This window comes from Neofelis nebulosa, chromosome 1, assembly GCF_028018385.1.
Source record: "Neofelis nebulosa isolate mNeoNeb1 chromosome 1, mNeoNeb1.pri, whole genome shotgun sequence".
Taxonomy (NCBI): Eukaryota; Metazoa; Chordata; class Mammalia; order Carnivora; family Felidae; genus Neofelis; species Neofelis nebulosa.
Genome location: NC_080782.1, coordinates 120416273 through 120426466, shown reverse-complemented (window position 1 = coordinate 120426466; position 10194 = coordinate 120416273). Strand labels below are relative to the sequence as shown.

At 42.3% G+C, this 10194-nt stretch overlaps 1 protein-coding gene across 1 annotated transcript in view; it reads left to right on the top strand.

Annotated features, from left to right (window-relative positions):
- Positions 1-4545: 4545 nt before the first annotated feature.
- Positions 4546-10194, top strand: part of KCTD16 (potassium channel tetramerization domain containing 16) — a 274596-nt gene continuing 268947 nt past the window's right edge. Inside the window, exons 1-2 of the mRNA XM_058732902.1 lie at positions 4546-5454; positions 5824-7002. Coding sequence (XP_058588885.1) covers positions 6171-7002 — 832 coding nt within the window. The 5' untranslated portion in view covers positions 4546-5454; positions 5824-6170. The remainder of the gene's footprint in view (positions 5455-5823; positions 7003-10194) is intronic.

Here is a 10194-nt window from a genome sequence, read left to right as displayed (position 1 = left end):
CCAAATTCATTCTTGCAAGGTGTTATGTTAACAAGATTGCTGTTTGCTGCTTCTTCTTCTGTTTCTTCCATAGCAAATTACTGCCTGGTATGTCTCTGAAGATTTGGCGGCTGTATTTCATCATCCCTTTGCTGTCAGTCACAGTATCCCTATAAAGGGAGATGGGTTCATTTTGTAGGCAAGGAAGCAGAAGCCACCCTGAGGTTAAGTGGTTTGTCCAAAACATATTTTAACTATATAGCACCCAAAGCTCAATAGAGCTGCAGGCATCTTTCTGCAAATAAGAAGCAGTGCTCAAGAATCTAGGACTTTTTAATCTTTGCCTTCCTTGGTATGATTTTGAGTATGAATGTGTGTTGTATGCATTTGAGCTCAGAGATTCTCTCGAATTCAACTTTGTATCTTGAGTACCCAGCACTGTGCTGGACACAACATAGGCACTTATTAAATCCATGTGGCATGAATGAAAGGGTACCACGAATGTAAACTCGTATGGCAGAAGATAGTGGCATTTTCATTTTTAACCATTGTGGTACTATTTTCAGCTCCCCGTTTGGCCAACCCCATCTCCCCCAGCAAATCCTGAAATCCCCTCATTATTAATACACATGTGTGTAACAAACAATGATCCTTACCTACACCTGCATCGTGAGAAGAACAAATATTTTGGAAGTAGAACTGAATTTCAATCTTTGGGCATCTTTTGTAACTTATTTATGCCTCAACTTGAGTCTAACAACAACAAATGCAGTTGCTTCTGCCACTACCAGGGGCACTACTGGTATTTAGTAAGCACACGCCTAGGGCCAGAGAGTGTGCGGGGGGTCTTACATGCATCATAGTATGTCATCTGCACAACACACCGGGGAGGTGGGTCTTCTTATCTTCATTGTACCCTGGCTCCGAGACACTGAGCCTCTTGTCCAGTGTCCCACAGCCATCAGGCAGAGCTGGAAGAGGGATGATGTCTGTTGTGAGTTCTCGGTGGTTGGCACTCTGTAACCAGTAGCTATTATAATGATGGTGATAATGCAGGAGTCTTTGGGGCACGTTACACAATGAGTGCACAGCATTTCAGTATGTTTATGAGATCATTCCCTCCCTGGTAACAAAGACAGTCAGCATAAAACTGATCTCTGCTTGAGGGGAGAAGAAACTTAAGGATGTGTTAGAAGGTAAGGATGTGGGAAGTGAACACATTATTCCAGGATTAAAATTGTCCTTTTGAGAATATACTCTTCAACATTCAGCTACGGGGGTGTGTGAAGGTAGGGAACAGGAAACAGGCTAAGACACATTTTATCAACTCCTCAATTTACCCATAGTGTATCTTGATGTGCTAGAGTCTTGAATATTACAAAGAACAGGATGAAACATTCTTTCTTACTCTTCCCCTAAGAGAAATCTGTTGCTGTGTGTTCGGTCTTTGGGCCGAGTGTGGCATCCCACAGTGTTTCAGGGGAGAGCTGCCAGAAGAGAACAATAACACTAGCTGTGTTATCTGCTGACACGGAGGACAGATATACGCTTACAGCCTAGACTTGGCTTCTTGCCTCTTGTTAAGGCACCAAGCAGCTGGGCTCACTGACAGCCTCCCTGAGACACAGGCGCTTACTCCAGCACTATTTAAATCTCTCTATATGGTGTATTGCTTTGTTTCCTTCAAGCCTGTTATCTCCTTAATCTCACTTCTCATTTGTTTGCATCCCTAGCCTAAAGGAACAAGAAAATGTATTCATCAGAAGATACTAACCCAGGATCTGCAGACCCCAGGTGAATAGGCTTCAGGCCAATCTGGAACCAAATCCCTGACCTCTCAAAAGATGAGAGAGATACCCAAGCACTGTTGATTTCTGGAGGCTCTAGGTAGATTAAAAAGTAAATATACCTAAAGAGGGTTAACAAAACAGTCATGTATTTCTAACAGTTTAACATCATAAATTAACATTTTGAGCCCCAAAATATAAAGCAATACAACTGTGCAAAGCACAGGACACTTACAGTATTTATTAAACAATATGAATTCAGAGTGCATCTCAGGTGATGTGGTCCAATATGGGTCATGAGGTGAAGGTTATCTGGTGAATGTTTTATTTTTTAAATCCTCAGAGTGTGTCTGTGTGAGTGTGTATGTAATCTCATTTCAAAAAGAAGGTTCACTGTCAAAATTCAAGGAGTTCTGGGAATGTAAGTCTCTGCCCACATTGCTCCCTGGTTCCTCTTTTTATTCGGACCTTTCTAAGAGGCTCTGCCCCTGACATTGAATGCAAACTTTTAGTCTTGTTTATTTATTTTCTAGATTTCTTAAGATTCTCCAGCCAGTCCATTATGCAAAAGAGGTTAAGAACTACTTGTCTCAAAAATAGCCTAACCTTTGAAACCCAGACAAACGAACAAAACTCCTCAATTTTTAAATTCAGAATCCTCTTATTTAAATGGTAAGATCTTTTGGACTTGCAATTTAACTGAATATTGAAAACTCTTTAAAATGACCTGCCATTTTTTTTCCCCAATGGGTAGCCTTGAAATTCTTGTTTCCTTTATTTGCTTCCACTCTATCCCTATTCTAGAATACGTGCACTTAAAAAAAGGACACTGGTCGTACTGAATTGGCAGTGGTCTAACCCTTCCTCCCCGCCCCCTACTCTACAGCTGTGTGACCTTGTGGAAATTCTTTCCCTCTCTGGTCCTCAGATTCCGTATCTCTGAGATAGTAATTCCTATTTCTCAAGTTCTTTTGAGCTTTAATATTTTTTAATGTTTATTTATTATGGAGAGACAGAGAGACAGAGCATGAGCACAGGAGGGGCAGAGAGAGGAGGAGGCACAGAATTGGAAGCAGGCTCCAGGCTCCGAGCTGTCAGTACAGAGCCCAACGCGGGGCTCAAACCCACAAACCATGAGATCACGACCTGAGCCGAAGCTGGACGCCCAACCGACTGAGCCACCCAGGCACCCCTCAAGTTCCTTTAAGCTTTAAAAGGCTATGGTTTTTCTCATTCCTGTTCCCCACTTCCTGCCCAACTGTCCCCAGAATATTTTAATACCCAATCTCCAAAGTTGTTGTCATGGTGTATTGCCTATTCTGTTAGAAATAAAATGAAGCATTTGCTTATTTTTAACTAGGACAAACCCAGTACTTAGTGAGCATAGACTCAGACTCATTTCTTTCCTTGTTCTGTTGGCAGCTAACTTTTTATTCTGTCATCATGGTGAATAGTGTGTGTCTAATAATACTTAAACCAATACAAAAACTTTAAAATAAAAAAATCTAACTTTTGGCTGAGGTTAAGTGGTCAATTACAGATCTGCACTGATAGTTTATAGACACTAGATGGCGATACAATTGCACCAAATAATAAACATTTCCTTGATTGGTCCAGCATTAAAATCCCAATGATTGAGGCCAGAACAGGTTAATACATTAGTTAAAGGAAAAAAGTCAAATATAATCAGGTGTTGGAGTGTTAGCTAACACTATGAATGTGTTCAGTAACCTGATACTTATTGAAAGAACAGATTGTTAAACTAGAAATTAATTTATCCTGCTGTTGAGTCTATCTTTAAGCTACTTCTCAGGGCAAGAGTTGGCAATAACACATGATCCCTTAAAATGTATCTAATTCATACTTTTGTCTCCATTTTTGGTTTTCATTTTTTTAAAGTAGCAATTATTTGGGATGGAGTTTGCCTCACATATATTATTCATAGATGAAATGCTATATTCTGATTAGGAGTGTAAGTCCTAAGACACTGGCATTTTAAAGGAGAAATGGCCGACTTACTGTAAGCTGTTGGCTGGGCCATTATTGACTGGCGGGATCGACTGGAAGCACTTTGTTAGTGGATTAGGTTGCCCTGGAAATGCCTTCCTGAAACTATAATGATGCACTTAAGGAAGCCCTCTGGGACCTGAGTAAAATGTCTCTTAGCCGGGAGTGTCTTCCCCTGAAGTCCTCTTGGGATGAGTTGGGAGCGGGCTGGGGACGTCCGAAGAGATGCTCAGTAAAGAAACAGCCCCAGAAAAAGGTTGCAGGTAACAATTTCTATCAGGTAAGCGAAGATAATGACTTACTGATGTAAACTGTGGGCTTTCTGAGGGTATCAGTGCCTCATGCATGCTTTGGAAAGAGCATGGATAATTCCAGAGAGATTGTATTTATTTATTCATGCTGGGCAGGTGTGGGGGGGGGTGGAGAGGGATGGAGAAGAGGGAAAAAAAGAGGGCATCTGAATGAGGACATGGTTTAATCCCCTTTGATTTTAAAGAAAAGCCACTTTGTACCTTGATTATTGGGGTTCATTTGGTGTGGTTTTTTTTCTTTAAAAAAAAAAGCTTTTAGAGGGGAAATTTGTCCTTCAGCAAAAATTCAGTGCATGTGCAGATTTGTTTGTGGATTTCCAAATGCATAATCACTTGTGTTTATGTCACCGCTGGGTTGGGGGGCTTATTTCTGGGGAATGGTGGTGGCGGTGGAGGTGTAAAGGCGGGAAGAAAAGGAAAAGCGAAGGCCCTTGCAAACTCCAGACTCGCGGACAGGACGCCCAGGGAAGTGGTTGCGCGGCGGCGCCGCGGCGCCGCGTCCCCGCGTCCCCGCCCCAAGCCTGGAGCTCGGGAGTCGCGTGCTGTGGCCAGTGCGCAGCGTCCCCGTGCAGTCCTGGCGACCTGTCACCGAGGACGACGTGACTCGGAGCTTCCTCCGCTTTCTCCAAGCCCTATTCCTTTAAGATGATGTAATAGTCATTTCCCTGGATGGTATCTTGCCTGCACTGCTGAAACAACAGCATCCGAACTGCACTGGGAACTGTGGAACCACCCAGCTCCGCCGCCAGCCGGAGAAGCCCGAGCTTGAGCCCCCCGCGGCCCCTCAGCGCTGCGGCGGCCGGGCCGAGCGGCTCGCGGCGGTTCCCAGCGCCTCCCACCTGCCTGCGAACATGGGAGTCCCTTTGCCCTTGCCTGGCAGGTGGGGTGGCTACCTGGGACCCCAGCAAGGCATATCTGTCTTTCTGTTTCTGGGCTTTCTGAAAGGCTTCTAAGTCCCAGTACCTTTTGCAACTCTTCTTTTGTTTTAAGGATTCTTTCTAAAGGTTCTCCCCCACCTTCCCCCCCCCCCCCCCCCCCCCCCACTGGAGAAGCTTTGTCTGGATATTTTTCTCTGCCTCGCTTCTTCAACCCAACCACCTCTCTCATCACGCTTTAACTTTTGTGTGACTTGTTTCAACTTGGGATTGGGAGCGAATACATACCTATATACATACATACAGATATACATTTATATAAATATTTATATATATATAAATATTATTTTCTAAGAGCACATCTCTCCTGCACTTTTCATTGATACCTCTATCCTTTACCTCTTCGGGATTTGACAAGCTCCAGATGGTGGCTGTGGATTCTGACTGCTTTGCAAATGGGTATTTCTTCACAGGAGCTGGGTTTTCAGCACTAAGGTAAGTTCTGAGACTTCTTGCTTTTCCTGATCAGCAGGGAGGAAAAATCCCCTTTTAGAAGTTGAAAATCTTGTATCCCTTTTTAAGGCAGAAATACAAATAGAAAGATTTTTAATGATGATTGCTGGGGACAGAGGCATATGAATAAACATGTAGACACAAAATAGCTTGTGAGAAGCCATGATTTAGTTGAATGGCTGAAATCAGTAGTTCCAGGGCTGCTTATGTCAAATAATCTCTCCCTCCCTCCCTCCCTTCCTCCCTCCCTTATTCCCTCCCTCCCTCTCCCTCCCTCTCCTCTCTCCAGCGGTGTCTCTTTTTCTGACTCATGCTGGGTTTGAGGAAATAATTTTCTCTCTTTTCCTTCAGACGGACCTCTGAGTAACTGGGGACTTGGCCTGCCTTGCCTACTGAGCTTGGGGCAGATGCTCCACATCTGAGCTTGGGGCAGATCGGATGGAGATGAGTTGATTATATTCTATGAAGTAATAGCTCACCACCAGCCAGGGTTTAAACTACTTTTGCAGCATCACTTCACCTGTGGACTCTTCTAAATTTTGCTTGCTTGGGGAAAAAACTGGGGTAAGAGAGAAGGTCATTTTTAAGAAGTTAACATCCTTCTCCCTCTTTGACAAGTTGATGCAAAGGATAAGGCTGTGACTCCATTGGATTGCGCCTTCAAATCAAAATAGGAGAAGCAAAAGAAGACAGGGACAATGGCTTTGAGTGGAAACTGTAGTCGTTATTATCCTCGAGAACAAGGGGCTGCAGTTCCCAACTCCTTCCCTGAGGTCGTGGAGCTGAATGTTGGCGGTCAAGTTTATTTCACCCGCCATTCCACATTAATAAGCATCCCTCATTCCTTCCTGTGGAAAATGTTTTCCCCAAAGAGAGACACGGCTAACGATCTAGCCAAGGACTCCAAAGGAAGGTTTTTCATTGACAGAGACGGATTCTTGTTCCGTTATATTCTGGACTATCTCAGGGACAGGCAGGTGGTCCTGCCTGATCACTTTCCAGAAAGGGGAAGACTGAAAAGGGAAGCTGAGTATTTCCAGCTCCCAGACTTGGTCAAACTCCTGACCCCTGATGAGATCAAGCAAAGCCCGGACGAATTCTGCCATAGTGACTTTGAAGATGCCTCCCAAGGAAGCGACACGAGAATCTGCCCTCCTTCCTCAGTGCTCCCTGCAGACCGCAAGTGGGGCTTCATTACTGTGGGCTACAGGGGGTCCTGCACCATGGGCAGAGAGGGGCAGGCAGATGCCAAGTTTCGTAGAGTTCCTCGGATTTTGGTTTGTGGAAGGATTTCTTTGGCAAAAGAAGTCTTTGGAGAAACTTTGAATGAGAGCAGAGACCCTGACCGAGCCCCAGAAAGATACACCTCCAGATTTTATCTCAAATTCAAGCATCTGGAAAGGGCTTTTGATATGTTGTCAGAGTGTGGATTCCACATGGTGGCCTGTAACTCCTCAGTGACAGCATCTTTTGTCAACCAATATACAGATGACAAGATCTGGTCAAGCTACACTGAGTATGTCTTCTACCGTAAGTACAAAGGGTTCTTTCTATTTTTCATCTGTATCAATTCTCTCTACAGATGTTTGTTGTTTGCACGTTCAGTCAGTGTCTAAGGAATACTCTGGGTTTTGTTTGTCTTTTTTTGTTTTTAAACTCCTGACGTATAGCTAGAATACTAGAGGCTATAATTCGGGTCTCATGTCTATCTAAGCAATTCTCATCTGTTTTATCAATGACATCACAGAATATTCAGAGGCCTCAGAAATCACAAGATGCAAATGATACTGGTTTAGGTGATATGGGGAATGAAAGCAGACATGTATGTCTGTTTGCCAGATATTGAGTTGTGAGGATAAGATGATGGTTAGAACTTGGCTGTTGGTCCACAGGAGACTGGCAGACTCAGAGTGAATGTGGTGGTGCTGTCCATTCTTTTATCAGAACTTTGGGATCTGTAAAGCCAGTTGCTGGAGACTTGCTTTCCTTTAGGGGCTTTGAAAACACAAATGGATTTAATACCAAATGATGTGGTCTTGCTTAGATAGATGGCAGTATAGACTGATAAAAAGACCCCCTATCTGCCCCACCAAGTCTGAAACTTGCTTTTATAGGCTTTACAAATCTATCTGATTCTTTAGCATTTTGTACTGAGACTTGAGTTGCACTGCAGACTTCATTGTACTGAACTTTGTCTAAGATCCGTCTAAAAGGAACTAGATCTTTGAGAATTGTCAATCACAAGCAAGTATCTCCAGACAGCTGAGGTGATAGAATTACTGACATCAAAGGAAATGGGAGGGGGTAAAAGGAATGGAAGCAGTTGTTCTGAAGCATTTTAAATAAGCACTTAGAGGTCAGTCCATTTGCTTAAATGATGACATAAGGTACAGATTGCTTTGTTTTATGAAATGGCATTGTTCTAAATAAACTTTAAGCCTTGATCTCTGGAGGGTGAACAGGAAATCAGTCTGTAAAGTTTAGTGCTTGATTTAACAGTTGATTTTTAACAAGGCCTGGGGGTTGGGTGAAGAGAATTCCATAAGAAATGTTTCCACTTTAAAATTCAGTTTCCTCTTATTTTAAGGTAAATCCATAAATTTGGGGGATTAAAATGTCTATTTCTTTTTTAAACATAAAAGTATGACTGAATGTCCTGGACTGATTTTTGCCTACAGTTGTGTTTATTCATGTGGAGATGGTTCTGGGAACCCTGGTTAAAGAGGCTAGTGGCAAGCTGAGTTGTTCTGTGCTGGGTTATGGCACATTTGATTTTTAAAAGTGAGGACACACGGATTGTGTGGAAAGGACAGCCTGTGGAGAAAAATGAAATCAGCTATCAGTTCAAAAACATATTGATGTGTAATAACAAGCATTATTTGGTCCAACAAACCTATCAATGGCCTTTATCTATAATCTATATCTTCCTCTATGATGGAGCTTAGTCACCAGATACCACCCCATGGGTGTTGAGATAAGACTCTAGCTTTTTAGCCTTCTATAAAGGAATCTGACATTATCTGTAATTCTATAGAACAAATATCTCTTCCTAACTTTTTGGAAAAATGCATCTTAGAAAGAGTTCAAATCTAGGTTTGTGATATTTACTTTGTTCTCCAATTTCTAATATTTGAAAACAGCATCTTAAGAAGCTTTAGGCAAGTAAATGAAAACACACCCACCATAACCATCTCAAAAAAGACCACATTAGATTTCTATCACTTGCTCATCTAAACAAAACCCAGAAATGTATTTGCCTGCTAGCTCAGTGACATTTGGGTGTTCATCAAAGACTCATCCGTCTAACACTATGTCCTCTGTAAATTGCTCTGAACAGGTTCTGCTCTGCTGATCATATAATTGCTTCCTTCTTTGTTGGGTTTCTGAGAGGTTGCTGAGGAGCAGTTTGCTCTTCATCACTAATGGACAGGCTAGCACAAGCACAATACAACTTCATATTGCACAGCGTATATATCATATATGATATACTTCCCTTTGTATGTAACATCCAGAGCTAAGTATTAACTCTTCCTCTGTCTTAGGACCAATAAGACTGACAGCTGGCTTTCTAGGGTGCATAACAGCTTCTGTGCAGACGCTTAACCATAATTATTTAATTAGAAGCTGCCAACTGTGCCTATATAAGCATTAATTCATCAAGCTGTTGTGCTTGGGTTAATGGGCTGAAACTATGGGAGGTGCTCTAAAGCAGGAAGTTGACTATGCACAGATGCTCTTCATCCAGCATTAGCCCTGCCCAGCCCTGCCTAGTGCTGCTTAGCCCTGCCTAGCACTGCCCAGCACGTAGCTCTGGTGTGCCCTGTGTGAGCAGAGCACTTGGAACCACCACCTGAGAGACTGAAAGGGGCAGCATGTGTCCCCAGGAGCACCTCCACATCCTTAAAAAAACCCAAAAAAATCAATCAGCCAAACAGCAAACAAAAAAAGATGCTCTTTGAGAGAAACTCAACATGCTCTTGGGTTTTAAAAAAATTGTATTGTATATACAAACTCCTTAGATCCAAAGAATTAACTCCAAACAGACACTTCTAATAACCCAGGGATAATACAAAGTCATTCTTCCTGGTTCCATAACACAATAAAAAGTGAACAGTGAGAAATGAATACATTACATATGTTGGCTGACAGTCATGGGGGAGATCCCTTTCTTTCCCTGTTTGCCCTATTTTCTTATAAGTTTTCCAAGGGGAAATTGAAAGACCAAAATCTCCCTGTCAATTATTAACAGGTTAGATTCTTGTCTTATTTAATCGTAATGTAGACCTAGAATTGAAGTCAACATCAGGTAGACTGAGTGTTCAGTTAATGGAGAACTATGAACAATTAAAGTCAATAGGTGTTTGTATGTGTTGAAGAGGGTGGTAAGAAATGTGTTTGTCTACATTGCTTACACACCAAAATATGATACGTGAGATGCTATGGATTATGATTCATTTATCCCCAACTAGGAAAGTATGATTGATGTAAGAGCACAGAAAAGAAATGTCTAGCTAGGATTCCCTCACAAAGCATTATAGATATGTCCTTTGTTTTAAAACAGTGATAAGGTAGCTTTCCTTCTCTCCCACCCCACTAGGTAAATAATTACCTCTCTTTTCTCTTCAAGCATTACATAGAAGGCAATAACACAGAAAATGCCTTTTTGACTCACCTGTAAATGTAATGGGAGCTCAGTAATTTGGAAAAGAAAAGTCCTGATTT